General features: G+C 43.5%; 1 protein-coding gene across 1 annotated transcript in view; it reads right to left on the bottom strand.

Moving 5' to 3' along the window:
- The window catches only part of tyr (tyrosinase), an 82,887-nt gene that overhangs the window by 40,726 nt on the left and 24,545 nt on the right, over positions 1 to 17,616 (bottom strand). Inside the window, exon 4 of the mRNA XM_068034422.1 lies at positions 3,022 to 3,238. Coding sequence (XP_067890523.1) covers positions 3,022 to 3,238 — 217 coding nt within the window. The remainder of the gene's footprint in view (positions 1 to 3,021; positions 3,239 to 17,616) is intronic.

Genomic DNA, 17,616 nt, shown 5'->3' with positions numbered 1-17,616 from the left:
GGTGAGGTGAAGCTATGAATGTGAGGTATGAGAGATTGTTGGTAGGCGGGTGAAGGGGGGTTTGGTGAATTGAGCAGTTTGTGAGGCTAGTGGTGCAGCTGGTAGGATATGGCATTTGAGGATGCATTCACTGACCTTGACCACATGTGTGAAGTCACTGAATTTCTTGTGGCACTGTAACCAGTTCCTCAGGGCTGGACTCCTGCAATTGACCTCCATGGCGAACTGCTCCCACTGCCTTTCTGAAGTTTATGAGGCTTTCTGGTCTGCTGTATGTCGAGGACCTCTCTCCTCCTATCCTACTCCTGAACTATGGCCTCCATTGTTGCATCAAAGATTGTGCTCTCCCCTGTTGTGCCAATATTTTGTCTTTCCCAAGGCAAAATCACTTTTGGAATGACTTGCAGCACCTTCTCCAGTCAAGATGCACCTCCACTTTAAGAGGTGCAGTCTGGCTTCACATAGTGCAGCCTAGCTTGTACTTGTGCTGGCCTCTCACAATTTGGTGAGCCCTGTTTAGGTATGCAGCCACTGAACAATGCACTTCGTGCTGGCTTCATACTACACTCATTTAAATGAGCAGGCAGTTTGGGGGTTTCAGAAAGAATGGGCACGGGTTAATCACGCATTGCAATCTTTTCAGAGGCTATCCAATTTTGCCCCAATTGCCCTAACATGATAGCAAACAGACAGAAAATGGGATTTGCTTCCAAATGTATCAAATCTGATTCTCTGTGGAATAAACTGTGTATTTCCACTTGTCCATTATGCCTCTTGCCTTAGGAACACAGTTAAAATAAACAAGCCAGCCTTCCTTCTATAACACTTCAATGCTATAATATTACAAGATTACACTACGATTCATATACTTGAAAAGGACAAATCTACACGGCTATAGGGAAAGAACGGGAGTGGGGTTGGGGGGGTATTGGATAGCTCTTTAGAAGAACTGGCACATGCACAATGCTTCAAATGGCCTCCTTCTGTGCTCTATGATTCCATAATTCTGTAGCTTTAAACAGATTAAAAAATATATAGAATTTGTTGTAGAAGGTGGAGAACACCTTAATCAGATGTAGAGGCCTGCTACCTGACCCGAACCCGACGGGACCCAACGACATGTGTCGGGTTCGGCTGGGGTCGGACCCATCTTCCGGGGCCGGTCTTCGGGCTCAGATCGGGTCGGGTCGGGCCAAGTCCAGGTCGAGTCGGGTCGGGTTGGGCCGGGCACACACGGTAAGTCCTCTGCCAGTAAGTATTGAAATTAAAAAACTTACCTGAACTGGGAGTCCGGGACGAAACTGAGTCTGCGCAGTGAGCACGTGACATCACTATGGTGTCATCGCTCATGCGCTGCAGCTTCTTGCAGGTCCGGTGTCAGGAAGGTAAGTAAAGGGATGGTCGGGTCGGGCTCAGGTCGGGTCGAGTAGTGGCAGGTTCGGGTCGGGTCGGGCACAGGGTTAAAAAGGAAAAAGGCACAGACCTTCCAAACCCGCGACCTCTACCAACTAGAAGGAAAAGGGCAGCAAATACATGGGAACACCACCACCTGCAAGTTCCCCTCTAAGTCACACACCATCCTGACTTGGAACTATATCGCCGTTCCTTCACTGTCGCCCTTCCTAACAGCACTGTGGGTGTACCTACCCCACATGGACTGCAGCGGTTCAAGAAGGCAGCTCACCACCACCTTCTCAAGGGCAATTAGGGATGGGCAATAAATGCTGGCCTGGCCAGTGGCGCCTACATCCCATGAATGAATTTTTTAAAAATCGGAGGGACCCGGGCCGGGTTGGGCTCAGGTCCGCTGTGGTTCGTTCGGGTTTGGGTCCGGGTCGGGTTCTTTTTCCTGACCTAGAGCAGGCCTCTAATCAGATGGACTGTTTTAGCTGCACCTGAGGTGCTATTTAGCAAGGTGGTTTCTGGCAAGAATAATACCAATTGTTTTAACCTGGCTTAAAATTTGCCCAGGGATACTGGTTTGAAACCAGAATCCATCTATTCACTAAATTGTTCTGGACTTTTTCCCACATAGGTACACATTTCTTCTGACATTTTTTGTTCAAATAGTGTTACGACCAGGTGAGAAAGGTGTCCCTCTCAGCCTTTGCACCGTGTTTTTAGCACAAGGTGAATCCTTGTTCCCCGCTTTCCAATTATAAGGCAAAGAAACCAGCACAAACAGGTTTTCTTAGGTTTAGAGAAGAAAAGTTGAAACTTGAACTTAACCTCTAATTCAGCTGACGCCTACGGAGACAAAATGCGCCCACGTTAGCATGCATACGCAACACACACATGCAAATAGAGACAGGAAAGAGCAGAAGAAAAATGAAGTGGAAAAGTTTGAGGCAATATCTGAAGAGTTTCTGCTACGATTCTTCGAGCTCACTGTAGAGTCCTTGATTGTAGGTAGATCTTGCTTTTCATTGGGGCCCAATATTCTTCTTAAAACTTGTTCACTGTAGGAAACTTTTCTTTCTTGGGGTTCATGTGTCTTCAGCAAATTCAGAGAATTCAGAAAGAGATGGGAGCAGACAGGAGAGATCTTCTCAGTCCAGGAGCAAACAGTCTTTCTGAGTTCAAACTCTCTGGGGCTAGTTCAAAAGACCCTGGAACAGCCAGTTTGTCATGTGACCAGCTGGTCTAACCAGTCCTGGATTGTATCACCATAGGAGTCTCTGGAATGCTTCTCTTACACACAATATCTGGTGATCAAGGTCCATTGTGGGTTGAATGTGTCAGGGAATGGACCTTTGTCCTTCCAAGCACTGTCTGTTAATATGCAAATGTATTTTCTAGCCACGGCTGATCTGTTTAACAAGTCATTTCCTTGCTCCAACAACAGTTTAAAATCAATGTTCCTCATTGTAGTTACGCTTCAAAAGAACATCACTGCACAGGTCATCAACAAATAACATTGCGCAGGCATAGCCAAGTCATTTGAGCTATATCAAGAAATAGATCTCCACATCTTCCAAAGCAGACAAACTTTTTAAAAAAGAAAAAACATAAATAAGATACCTTCCAAAGTATTCCGGAAGCTAAAATTAGCAAACTTATCAAAGGGTGGAGTTTCATATTCCGTCAGACTTAAACAAAATTCCACTTCTGCCGAGATTGGAAGTCTTGTGGTTCTATTTTGATTTTGGTTCCCCGGATTTCGTTGAATGGGTCCCTCGGGAACGCCGTTACAAAGAACTTCACGACGGTTGTAATCCTCTGGCCTGGTGCAAATTACCTGTGCCAAAATATATATAAAACATGAATTTTCTCACTGATATACCAAGAACTGAGAACAAATGTTTTTAATTTTTTAAAACTCAATTGCTACTTTAAATTTACGAAAATATGATTGAACTGATTGAATCTGTAGTGCAGTGTGTTTGAAATACCTTTTACTATGTTTTCTGTCAGAGACCTGTACCTCGCTAAGAAGCACAGGTCTTCCTAGAGCTATCACTCGATTTCAGAAGTATTCTAGGTCTATGTAGGACTACATAGTCTACTATCTTGTAAAGATAGCGAACTGCATACTCCACAATGCCACTGTGTCTATTATCAGTAGAATTTTTTTGTGATTGTCAAAAAATTACTGGCATTTGCTGATTGTCCCATGGCTTGCTGTTTGTAAGGCTTTACCCTTTCCTCTTGTGAAGGAAAAAGCTTTATAAATGACAATAATAAATACCCTTGGAAGCCATGAAAACAGTAGTGAATACTTTAAAGCTAACTAATTTTTATACAGAAAAAAGGTAAAAAAGGGATTTTGAACCCTTTTTGAGGTAATTTTCACAGGATACCACAGATGAACTAATCTCCGTGGTATCCATAATCCTACAAAATATTGCTCATAGGTACTCTGGGTCTGTGGTTGTGGTCTTTAGCATGCCCTTAGCATGATCTTATTGAGAAATGATGCACAGTAGAGAAGGTCATGGAGAAATCCACTGTGGGTAGAGGAATCAGGAAGCACAGCAGGGATGGAGGTGAAGTGATGGAGGTCAAGGAGCATATTAGACAGAGGGAAAAAAATGAGATGATGGAAGGAAAGTCAAGCAAAAAAGCATAGCATGTTGTGAGGGGTATAATACAGTGGGGAGAGGCAGGGAATAGAATACAATAGGGAGTCCAGGAAGGTTAGCATTTTAAAATTAAACTTAAAATCTCAAGACCGCATGAGAATTATGGAACTTATACATCTGCCTTTGTGCTAGGTATGACTCCAGCCTGTGGAAAGTTTTCTTTTGATTCCCATTGAGTTCAATTTTGTTAAGGCTCCTTGATCCCTCACTCAGTCAAATGCTGCACTGATGTCATGGGCAGTGACTCTCACCACACCTGTGCAATTCAGCTCTTTTGTCCATGCTTGGACTGAGGCAGTAATGAGCTCTGGAGTTGAGTGGTCCTGGTGGAACCCAAACTGAGTATCATTGAGCAGGTTGTTGGTGAGTAAGTGTCACTTGATAGTATTATTTACGACACCTTTGATCGTTTTGCCGATGTTTGAGAGTAGACTGCTTATGCAGTAATTTGCTAGAATGGATTTGTTCTGATTTTTGTGGATAGGACATAACTGGACAATTTTCCACTTGACCATTGGGTGTATGAGACTGTTGTAGCTGTACTGGAACAGCCTTGTCTTTTGCACTGATGTACTGGACTCCACCACCATTAAGAATGGAAATGTTGATGGAGGCTCCTCCTTCGGTTAGTTATTTAATTATCCACCACCATTCACGACTGGACATGGCAGGACTCCCGAGCTTTGACTTGATCCATTGGTTGTGGGAATTCTTAGCTCTGTCGGTAGCATGTTGTTCCACTGTTTAGCATGCATGTAGCATGTCGCCCTATGTTGTAGCTTCACCAGGTTGACACCTCATTTTCAGATATGTCTGGTCCTTCATGTCAGAGAGAGATACAGCACTGAAACAGGCCCTTCGGCCCACCGAGTCTGTGCCAACCAACAACCACCCATTTATATTAATCCTACATTAATCCCATATTCCCTACCACATCCCCACCATTCTCCTACCAACTACATACACTAGGGGCAATTTACAATGGCCAATTTACCTATCAACTTGCAAATCTTTGGTTGTGGGAGGAAACTGGAGCACCTGGCGGAAACCCACATGGTCACAGGGAGAACTTGCAAACTCCACACAGGCAGTACCCAGAACCGAACCCGGGTCGCTGGAGCTGTGAGGCTACGTGCTAACCACTGCACCACTGTGCCGCCCGTCGTCACACTACAGGGTGGCACAGTGGCGCAGTGGTTAGCACCGCAGCCTCACAGCTCCAGCGACCCGGGTTCAATTCCGGGTACTGCCTGTGTGGAGTTTGCAAGTTCTCCCTGTGTCTGCGTGGGTTTCCTCCGGGTGCTCCGGTTTCCTCCCACACGCCAAAGACTTGCAGGTTGATAGGTAAATTGACCATTAGCAATTGCCCCTAGTATAGGTAGGTGGTAGGGAAATATAGGGACAGGTGGGGATGTGGTAGGAATATGGAATTTGTGTAGGATTAGTATAAATGGGTGGTTGATGGTCGGCACAGACTCGGTGGGCCGAAGGGCCTGTTTCAGTGCTGTATCTCTAAACTAAAAAATAAATAAAAAGCAAGTCTATTGTTTCAGAAAAAACTTGCCCAGGAACAGAAAACACCCCTAACGTACCTCCTACTTGACCTACAGTCATACCAATTGTTATGAAGTGCTTCCATTTTTTAATATTTTATTTTTTTGACGACTTGTGTTAAAACTGAAAAGATTCCAAGGATGTGTTTTTTTTTTCCATGTTCACTGAAAGGACACTTGAGATGTTGTTTGAGAACAACCTGCGCTGCAAATCATGTACTTTAAGCTCAATAAACAATAGAAGCCTTGGTGACCTGGGAAAGATGTTTACAGAGAAGGCACATGTCAAGGTTTATGGAGGTCAGGAGGTTGACTTTCTGGTTGGGGTATGAACTGCTTTGAAGACAGTTGGAGATCAACTTGCCGAGCAAAAAACACCCAGCTCACCTCTTTCTCTACCTCTGAAGAATCCCTGCAAAGATACAGTGTGGGAGATCTAATATCCCTGGTGTTGCATCTCACCTGTGAAGCTGGAAAAAACCTGCCAGATTAATTCTCAATGCTGCCAGAAAAGAACTGCTTTAGAAGAGATCCCAGTGACTCATTTCCATATACCTGGATGCCAGGCCAAAAGGGATAACTGACTTCCTTCCATATATTCTCTTTTTTTCTTCAAGAATTAGCAAGTATTTGGCCAAATTATATATTTTTTATAACAGACCTCTGCAGAGAGAATTTCTGTATTTTTTCAGTGAATGTGTGAGTGTGTGTTTGGAATTTAAAAAGGGAACTTTCATATTCCAATTTATGTGTTAATGCTTTCCTTCATTACTGGATAAGTCTTGTTTGATAATAAACTGATAATTTTGTTGTTTATTAAAGAAACCTGTTTGGTGTATTTTATTCTGGGATAAAGAGTAGAGTATATGATTGACCGAGTAGGTAACTGGGTAAACATTTTAAAAATATATATTGTGACCTATGGAGAACTGGGACTAGAAAAGACAGTGCACTCCTCCCACCTCGATCGTAACATATAATCGGGTGTTCTATGCAGGATAACCCAAAACTGATGCCGTGCAATTGCAAGTGGGGGAATAATAATTTAAAAGAGGGAAAGTGAAAAATCAGGTTTCTTGTGCATTAAAGTTTATAATGTCTTTGTCAGTTGTTACAACCTTTCTGGGGAAGAAAGATGTATCCCTGAGTGACTTGAGAAACTTAACCAAGGTAAAACTAAAGGAAATGGCAGAAAAGTTGGTGTTACAGCTAAAAATAGGAGCTAAGAAAGCAGATATAATTGAAGTAATAGCACACCATTTGAAATTGGAAGAAGAAAAAGGCGAACCAAATGCTAGTGCAGTTGAATTAGCTAGGATTCAGTTGGAATTGGAAATAGAAAAACTTAAGTTTGATAAAGAAAAAGAAATGGAAAAACTTAAGCTTGAACAGGAAAGAGAATTGACAATGATAAAACTTGAACTTGACAGAGAGGAAAGGGCAAAAGAGAAAGCATTTCAAAGAAAAAGAGAAGAAAATGAATTCAAAGTTAAAATGCTGGAACTAAGTCAAAAGAGTGGCCTTGGTTCCAAGAAAGATTCCAGTGAGGAAAGATCTGACTCCAGCCCAGGACCCAGTGGAGAGCTGTTTAAATTTGTACAAGCCCTCCCAAAGTTTGAGGAAAGGGACATCGAGGCATTTTTCATTTCTTTTGAAAAGATAGCCAGAGAGATGAAGTGGCCGAAGGAAATCTGGACACTGCTTATGCAAAGCAGGTTGATGGGCAGAGCTCATGAAGTTTATGCCATGCTTTCTGAGGAGGCTTCTGCAGATTATGAGATGGAAAAAAAGGCTATTCTCGTTGCTTATGAGTTGGTCCCTGAAGTGTACAGGCAGAAATTTTGGAACATCTGGAGACAGCTTGGACAGACTTATATAGAATTTGAGAGGGTAAAGCAAATTAATTTTGATTGTTGGATGTGGGCACTAAAGGTACAGGCCACATATGAGAACCTTAGGGAACTAATTCTCCTGGAAGAATTTAAGAGTTCACTCCGTCTGTTAGTAAGAACCCATGTAGAGAACCAGAAAGTTTCAACAGCCAGACAGGCAGCTGGGATCACTGATAATTACGAGCTCGTTTACGAGCCGAAACCCTTTGTCCATCACTACCACAAACCCGAGAAGGATAGAAGATGGGAGAGCGAAAAGAAGGCAAGTTGCCGGGGACAAGAAGGGACAGCTGGGAATGCCCCGGGATCTCCTTCTCAGGCCAGAAAGGAAGATGCTGAGGGTGGAAATGAGGTCCACAAGCCTAAGTATTACCATTGCCACAAGGTGGGACACCTTCGTGCAGAATGCTGGAAGTTGCGGGGTAAACCCATGGGTCTTATTAGGGTACACAAGGCCAATGCAGAGAAAGGGGCCCTGATTAAGAGTATGACAGATCAGGCTGAGGCTCTGACTGCAACTGTAAGGACAAATACAAAAACCGCTGTGAGTGTGGGGGAACGTGAACAAGATACCTGAGAGTTAGAGGGAACTCCTGTCAAAAGGAAAAGTAACTCCCTATCCCTCACGTGAGGCAGGTAAACCTATAGTTGTACTTAGGGATACAAGAGCCACCCAAGCTCTTTTTCTGGGGAATGGCATGACATTTCTACCAGAGAGCGCACTGATTGTCAAGGTTTTAGTGAATGGTATTGCTGGGGCCTATGTACCTGTACTTTTGTATCGGGTGTACCTAGAGTGTGGCCTAATGCCTGGAACAGTAACCATAGGAGTTGTTCATAGGTTGCCTGTAGACGGAGTTGACCTACTCCTGGGGAATGATTTGGGCAGTCCAAAAGTAGTAGCTTCTCCAGCAATCATGGAAAAACCAAGTGAAGCCATAGGGACAGAACAGTTGCAGGCAAAGGTTCCAGGAATTTTTCCTTCATGTGACGTGACCTGAGCGATGGCTAAAAAAGTTCCATTGTCGGAGGTCAGATTGGCACCACAGACTGATAGCCGATTATCTGAAACTTTTTGGGGGGATTTGGAAATTCCAACAGAAATGTTTAATAAGTCTTTTCTGATCACGGCTCATCAAGCTGATCCAGAGTTAAATAAAGTGGCACAATCTGCTTTAACTGAAGCTGAGGCAAAGGGAGTTCCAGAAGTCCCATATTATAGATGGGATTCGGATGAGGAAGTGGAGACTTCCTCATAGACCTGCGGACAAAGAATGGATGGTTGTTCATCAGATAGTGGGACCGCCTACGTATCATCTGGAAATATTAAGGCGAGCCCATGAAATTCCTTTGGCGAGACATGTGGGGATCCGGAAGACCCAATTATGTATAAGTCAACATTTCTACTGGCCAGGTCTTTCCAAGGAAGTGGTGCAGTTTAATAAAACATGCCATATGTGCCAGATTGTGGGAAAAACACAACCTGCCATAGAACTGGCACCTCTAATTCCCATACCAGTTTTTGGGGAACCATTTAGTAGGGTGTTGGTAGATTGTATAGGACCTTTACCAAAAACAAAAGCGGGACACCAATATATACTCACTATCATGGATATGGCTACTCGGTTCTCAGAGGCCATTCCGTTGAGAACAATTTCTGCTAAGGTTAGTGGTAGAGAAGTTAACCCAGTTCTTCACTAGATATGGATTACCGATTGAGATTCAGTCGGATCAAGGTTCCAATTTTATGTCTAAAATTTTCCAGGAGGTTATGAATAATTTGGGTATAACACAGTCTTTAGAATACCACGGACACAAGGGATTTTAGAAAGGTACCATCAGACCCTCAAAATGATGATCAGGGCATACTGTCATGAATATCCCCATGATTGGGATAAAGGGCTAGAATTTCTTTTGTTTGCCATTAGGGATTCACTTAATGAGTTTACCGGTTTTAGTCCTTTTAAATTAGTTTATGGACATGAGATAAAAGGTCCTCTAAAAATAATCAAAGTAAAGTTTTTAGAACAGAGGGAATAATCTTTTGTGCTAGATTATGTATCCATGTTCTGGGAGCGGCTCACGGGAGCTTGCATAGTAGCTCAGGAGAACCTTAAAGCTTTTCAAATAACCATGAAGAAATGGGCAGACAAGCATGCCAAGACCCGAACATTTCAACCAGGGAATGAGGTGTTACAGGGTGAATTGCTGAAAGCACAGTTCAGTGGTCCATATAAAGTGGTCAAAAGAAATGGTAGAGTAAATTATTTGATTGACACCCAAGATCGCCAGAAAAAGAATCGGCTGTGTCATATCAATATGTTGAAACAATATTATCGCCGGGAGGAGGGTAAGCAAGCACAAGTATGCCAGGTAGTATGGCAGTGAAGGATGAAAGGGATAGTGAGGATGAGGCAGAAGGAGGCCTGGACAATTCTCAAATTGAACCTCCTACTATCTGGTTAGCTAATACTGAATTTTTAGGGAGATTGGACACTATGCTTTCATATTTATATGCAGAACAACGAGAAGACCTCACAAGGCCACTCACAGCATTTGAAGGAGTCTGTAGGGACAAGCCAGGATGTACAACATTAGCCACCCATGATGTGGATGTAGGGGAGTCTTTTCCTATAAAACAGCATTCTTATCGCTTAAGTCCAGAGAAACAGGTCCAGGTAAAAGCAAAAATTAAATACATGCAGGAAAACCACCTAATTGAACCCAGTCAAGGCAGCTGGAGTTCTTCAGTCTTGTTAGTACCTAAACCTGACAGTTCAACTAGATTCTGCATAGACTACAGAAAGGTCAATGCAGTAACAAAGGTAGACTCCTACCCAATTCCTCGTTTGGAAGACCGTATTGATCCAGTGAGGAGCGCCACGTTTCTTACAAAAATAGATTTGTTAAAGGGATACTGGCAGGTTATTTTAACACTCCCAGCTAAAGAAATATCGGCCTTTGTCACACCAGACAGTCTTTTCCAATGCCGAGTGATGCTATTCAGGCTAAAAAAAATGCCCCAGCCACTTTTCAGAGACTAATGAACCAAGTGGTAGCCAGTGTTCCTAACTATGTTGTTGATCTTGATGATGTGCTGGTATACAGTGACACTCTGTAGGACTACTTGGAACAACTAGAAGCTCTGTTTAGAAAATTACAATCGATTGATTTAGTGATAAACCTTGTCAAAAGTGAATTTGCAAAAGCAAGAGTAACCTACCTCCGGCATATTAGGGCAAGGACAAGTGTTGCCAAGAACAGCAAATGTACAAGCAATGGTGGAGTTCCCTACCCCTAAGACTAAGTGAGAAATCATGAGGTTTTTGGGGATGTGTGGTTTCTACCGCAAGTTTGTACCAAATTTTAGTACTATAGCTGCTCCACTGACAGGTTTGCTGCAAAAAAAGAAAACCAAGGTAGTGTAGTCAACAAAGAAAACCAGGGTAGTATGGTCAGGGGAGTGCCAAGCATCTTTTGAGAGGCTGAAAGCCATTTTGATTAATGAACCAGTGTTGGCTGCTCCAAATTTCACCAAGCCCTTCAAAGTAGCAATTGATGTTAGTGACCTGGGAGTTGGTGCAGTCCTGTTACAAGATGATGAATCAGGCATAGAAAGGCCAGTGGGATACTTTTCCAAAAAGCTAAATCAACACCAAAACAGATATTCAACAGTGGAAAAAGAAACCCTGGGCTTATTGCTAGCTCTTAAACATTTTGAAGTCTATGTCCGCCACGACTACAGAGAGACACTGGTATATACTGACCACTAGCCTTTGTGGAAAAATTCAAAAACCAGAATGCCAGACTATTCCAATGGAGTTTACTATTGCAACATTATTACTTAAAGATTATCCACATTGCAGGAAAAAAATAATATAACTGCGGATGCTTTGTCTAGAATCTAACTTTGCTTTGAGTTATCTGAGTGCAAAGATGGTTCAAAGCTGAACTGTACTAGCTACAGGTAGAGTGAATGATTATGAGTGTGTAAATGTGTTTTAATATTTTTCATCTTTTTTTTCACTCTTTGTAATGAAATGCATTTAAAAGTGGCATTTTATTCCTACAAGGATGGAGATGTTATGAAAGTGCTTCCATTTTTTAATATTTTTTTTGACAACTTGTGTGAAAACTGAAAAGATTCCAAGGATGTGTTTTTTTTACAATGTTCACAAAAAGAACACTTGAGATGTTGTTTGAAAACAATCTGTGCTGCAAATCATGTGCTTCAAGCTCAATAAAAAACACAAACCTTGGTGACCTGGGGAAGATGTTTACAGAAAAGGCACATGTCAAGGTTTATGGAGGTCAGGATGTTGACTTTCTGGTTGGGGTATGAACTGTTTTGAAGACAGTTGGAGATCAACTTGCCAAGGAAAAACTACCCAGCTCACCTCTTTCTCTACCTCTTTGAAAAAACCCTGCAAAGATCCAGTGTGGGAGAGCTAATATCCCTGGTGCTGCATCTCTCCTGAGAAGCTGGAAAAAACCTGCCAGATTAATTGTCAACATTGCCTGAAAAAAACTGCTTTAGAAAAGATCCCAGTGACTTGTCTCCGTATACCTGGATGCCAAATCAAAAGGGACAACTGGCTTCCTTCCATATCTTCTCTTTTTTACTTCAAGAATTAGCAAGTATTTGGCCAAAGTTTTTTTTTGTCTTTTTTTTGTAACAGACCTCTGCAGAGAGAATTTCTGTATTTTTTCAGTGTGTGTGTATGTTTGTGGGGAATTTAAAAAGGGAACTTTCATATTTCAATCTGTGTGTTAATGCTTTGCTTTGTTACTGGATAAGTCTTGTTTGATAATAAACTGATAATTTTGTTGTTTATTAAAGAAAACTGTTTGCTGTATTTTATTCTGGGATAAAGAATAGAGTGTATGATTGACCGAATTGGTAACTGGGTAAATATTTTTCAAATCAAAGTGATTCCTGACAACGCAACCAGCTGCTGACGTCATCGGGCTGCACCAAGATGCGCACATGCGCAGACGGGCTCCTGCTGTCTGCGTGTGCGCAGTGTTCCGACTTGCCAGGACTGGTTAGCGCATAAGCCGACAACGTCAACACATAATGTTTACATCTTCATGCAACGCGCCTGGTCGGCTCCGTTCCCCCGCCTTACCCCGCCGCTCTCTCCGGCTGCTCCACTCCCCCCCAACCCACCCCGCTGCTCTCTCCGGCCACTCCGCTCCATCCCCTACTCCGCCTCTCTCCCCCCGCTACCCGCTCTCTCCCCCATCCCTCCAGACGCTAGCTCGAGGCAGCGCTGCTTCCCTCCTCTCTGCCGTGTGCTCCTACATCGCCTTGCTTCTTAGGGTGGCATGGTGTGGGAAGGAAGCAGGGGGCATGCAGCGAGTGGCCAGAGTGGAATGGCACTGAAAACAATTAGAATTGTGCAATACTGTCGGAGGTGCTGTACTTTAGATTTTCATTGCGTGCTGCCATAGGTTTACTTTGTCATTGTGTGATTATTTGAGCAGCGCCATCTTTAGTCCTGGCAGCTGCCTTAACGTCGCAAAGTGACATTTAAGTGGAACAGGCTGCATTTGTGCATGTGCCAGTACAGTGCCACCTAGTGGTTGCGTTGTCAGCAAATGCAGCCTTTTAAAATATATGTTGTGACCTGCAGAGAACTGGGACTAGAAAAGACAATGCTTTCCTCCCACTTCGGTCGTAACACAATTTATATCTCCACCTTAGCATCAGAACAATACATTGCATATTGCATGGTATAATCTTCCTGTCTGTATAGAACAATGCATAACCTGACCTGTTACTGGCAAATTTTGTCTTCATATGGGCAAGTAAATTGATGAAATGGATCACCTGCCAATTACAGATCTCACCCAATTGAAATCAATCGTGCTTTATAAACGGCAGCCGATCCATTCTGCCAGTTTATCGTCCAATTGATGAAGGTGAAAATTGTCATACAATGTAATATGGGATTGTTACTGGACAGAAAATGTAAACAGTCTGTGAGTGTCATCATAGAAAGTGATGGAACAAAACTTGTACAGAAACTCATGTAGAGTGTAAGTGGACGCAATAGATATTAGACGTATGTAAATAAACACCTGTTCCTGTAAACATCAATCTCTTAGGGTGTGGCCCCAAGAGGTGGGATCGGCGATGGGGGGACACGGAGCATCGCGACAGGTGGCGACAGGGTGGAGGGCCTGTCACCTCCCTGTCACCAAGCAATCATCCTGGGGGCAGGATAGGCTCACAACGGGCCTTCCCATCCAGAGGCCAATTGAGGCCTTTAAGTGGTCTATTAATGGCCAATTGAGGGCCTCTTCCCACCACTGCTGGGATCTTGCCAGCGGCGGAGGTTGAGAGGGGGTTCTGCCACGGGGGGGTTGCGTTACAACATGAGGTGACCTCTCTGCGGGCTTGGGGGGTAATCCCTCCTCTATGGGCAATTTGTGGCCCATGGAGGACTCCAACCAGGAACCAATTCACCTCCTCCCTCTGGAACCTCCCGCTCCCTGGGCTGTGTCCAACCCCCAGCAACCCCTCACCAGGACCTTCCGGACTGGCCCCAGCGACCCAGCCTCACTCACTTGGGTTCAGGATTCCAGACCTGGGCCTGGGTCTGAGGCCTCTGCAGGCACTCTGATGGGTCAGCAGCTCATGGAGGCGGGATTCCCATTTTAAAGTGATGGGGATCCCGCCTCCTGAAACTTTGATTTAAAAAGACCGGAGGATTGCTCTGGGGGTGGGGGAGGGGGGAACGAAAAGGCAGAGGCAGGGGTTACCCCCGCTTTTTTGGTCCGCCGCTGGATGCCCCGCCTCCAGCACAAAATTCAGCCCTTAGATAATCTGTTCTAAGCCTTAATAGTATCAGAATATTATACAGTAGCAATGGTAAACTGAAGAAAAAACTGAAAAATCACTGCCCTTACCAGAGAACTTTGAAAAAGTAGCTGGACAGAGCCAAGCAGCGGCGTGGCCAAAATGGGTCTGAAGGCTTGTTAGGTACCGTGCTGGGGTCTCGCGCAGAAGCCAAATAAGGAGCAGGTCAGTATGTTATAATGTGCAACGGGGACGACAGCCTCATAACACAGCACATAGACAAAGAAAAAGCTATGTATGAAGAAGTCATGAAGACTCTGGAATCTTTAACGTAACGAAAAACATAATTGTCGAGCATGCCAAATTCAATAAGCGTTCTCAGCAGAGAGTATTGATTCATTTATCAACAACTTATATAAACTCGCTGACAATTGTAAAAATGGCAGTTTAGAGGAAGAGCTAATTAGAGACAGGATGTGGTCAGAGAACCAGAACATGTTTCTCGGATTTTCTGCAGTCTAGGGATGATCGTACATTAACCAAAGCGATTCAGTTAAGCAGGCAAGCTGAGGTTAGAAAATGTAACCATGTTGTTGTTTGAGGGGATAGGGAGAGTCCAATCTCGAAAGAAGCAGACTCCATTAAATACTTAAAGAAATCGAAAGCGAAAAATGGCATTCAAAGACAGCAAAGGGGGAAAGAGCATCTACAGGCAGCAGCATCTAATTGCAGTAGGTGTGGCCGAGTGAGGCACTGGCAGGAAAACTGCCCAGCCAGAGAAGGGGAATGTTTCATATGCAAAAACAGTCACAGAGTCATAGAATCATTTACGGCACAGAAGGAGGCCATTCGGTCCATCGAGTCCATGTCGGCTCGCCACAGAACTGTGCAGTCAGTCCCACTCCCCAGCTTTATCCCCATAGCCCTGCAGTTTATTTCTGTCAGGTGGCCATCCACCTTTCTCTTGATGTCAATGATCGTCTCCGCTTCCACCACCCTTATGGGCAGCAAGTTCCAGGTCATTACCACCCGCTGCGTAAAAAAGTGCTTCCTCATATTCCCACTGTATCATTTGCCCAAAACTTTCAATCTGTCTCCCCTAGTCCAAGTATTATTTATAAATAGAAAGTTTTTCCTTGCCTAACTTATCTAAGCCTGTCATATCTTGTACACCTCTATTAAATCTCCCTTCAATCTCCTTTGTTCTAAGGAGAACAAACACAGCTTTTCCAACCTAACCTTGTAACTAAAATCCTCCATCCCTGGAACCATTCTGGTAAATCTCCTCTGCATTCTCTCAAGGACTCTCACGTCCTTCCTGAAGTGTGGTGACCAGAACTGGACATAATACTCCAGTTGGGGCCGAACCAGAGTTTTCAAAGGTTCAACATAACTTCCCTGCTTTTGTGCTCAATGCCTCTATTTATGAAGCCCAAGATCTCATATGCTTTACTAACCACTCTCAGTATGTCCTGCCACCTTCAAAGATCGATGCATATGTACCCTCAGGTCCCTCTGTTCCTGCACACTTTAGAACTGTGCCATTAAGTATATATTACCTCTCTCTCTTCATTCTGCCAAAATGCAATACCTCACACTTGTCAGGATTGAAATCCATCTGCCACCTCTCTGCCCATTCTGCTCGCCTATCTATGTCCTGTTGCAGGCGGTTCATATCATCCTCACTGTTTGCCGTGCCTCCAAGTTTGGTGTCGTGAGCAAATTTTGAAATTCTACTCTGTATCCCAAGATCCAAGTCATTAATATCTAGTTAAAAAAGCAGTAGTCCCAGCAATGGCCCCTGGGGAACACCACTGTCTACCATTCTCCAGTCTGAAAAGTAACAATGTACTGCGACTCACTGTTCTCTGCTCTTAAACCAATTTTTTTTATCCAATTGGAGACTGACCCTCCTATTCCATGAGCCTCAATTTTGTCAACCAGCCTTTTATATGGTATCTTATCAAATGCTTTCTTAAAATCCATGTAAACAACATCCACCGATTTCCCTTCATCAATCTTCTCTGTTACTTCATCAAAAAATTCAATTAGTTTCGTCAAGCTTGATCTGCCTTTTAAATATCTATGCTGCTTATCCTTAATTAACTCGAACTTCTCTAAGTGTCCATTGATATTTTCCCTGATGATCGTTGCTAAAATCTTACCCACCACTGATGTTAAACTAATTGGCCTGTAGTTGCTACGACTGTCTTTACACCCTTTCTTGAATAAGGGTGTCACATTTGCCACTCTCCAGTCCTCTGACACCTCCCCTGTATCCAGGGAAGATTGGAAGATTATGGCAAACCCTTCTGCTATCTTCATCCCAACTTCCTTTAGCAAGCTGGGATGCAAGCCATCCAGACCAGGTGACTTATCTACCCGAAGCATAGCCAGCCTGTTTAGTACCTCCCCTCTTTCAATTTTTAGCCTATCCATTGGCTCTACTCTTTCTGCTTGTACTGATATTTTCTCAGCCTCCATTTTCTTAGTGAACACTGATACAAAATGCTCATTAAGTATGTTAGCTTTGCCCTGTGCCTTTAAGCATATATTACCCTCCCTGTCCCTAATAGGCCCCACTCCTCCTCTTACTACTTGCTTACTATTTATATGCTGGTAGAAGATCTTTGGGTTCCCTTTTATGTTGACTGCCATTCTATTCTCATATTCTCTCTTTGCCAATCTTATTTTCCTCTTCACCTCCCCTCTCAATCTATTGTATATGGCCTGGTTCTTACTTGATGAGTTCACCTGACATGCATCATGCACTCTTTTTTGTTTCATCATCATCTCTATCTCCTGCAGCAACCAAGGAGCGCTGTTCTTGTTTCCTATACCTTTCACCTTTGTTGGAATGTTCCTAGCATGTACCTGAAGCATCTCTTCTTTAAAAATAACCCATTGTTCCAGTACAACTCTTCCTGCCAGTTTTTGGTTGCATTATACCCTGGCTAGATCCCTTCTCATAACATTGAAATTTTGCTCTTCCAACCTAGACATTCTAACTTATTTTGTTCCTTGCTTTTCTGCATTACTAGTCTAAACCTTCTGATGATCACTCTTACCCAAGTTGTCCCCCACAGACACTTGGTCTACTTGGCCCACCTCATTTCCCAGCACCAGATCCAGCAATGACTCTTTTCTGGTTGGGCTGAGAACATACTGATTAAGGAGGTTCTCCTGAACATTTTAGAAATTCCTCCCCCTCCTTACCCTTTATGCTAAAATTATCCCAATCAATATTTGGGTAATTAAAGTCCTCCAATATCACCACTCTATAG

This window comes from Heterodontus francisci, chromosome 6 (assembly GCF_036365525.1).
Source record: "Heterodontus francisci isolate sHetFra1 chromosome 6, sHetFra1.hap1, whole genome shotgun sequence".
Taxonomy (NCBI): domain Eukaryota; kingdom Metazoa; phylum Chordata; class Chondrichthyes; order Heterodontiformes; family Heterodontidae; genus Heterodontus; species Heterodontus francisci.
Note: the sequence above shows the minus strand (reverse complement) of the source record. Positions and strands in the feature narration are given on the sequence as shown.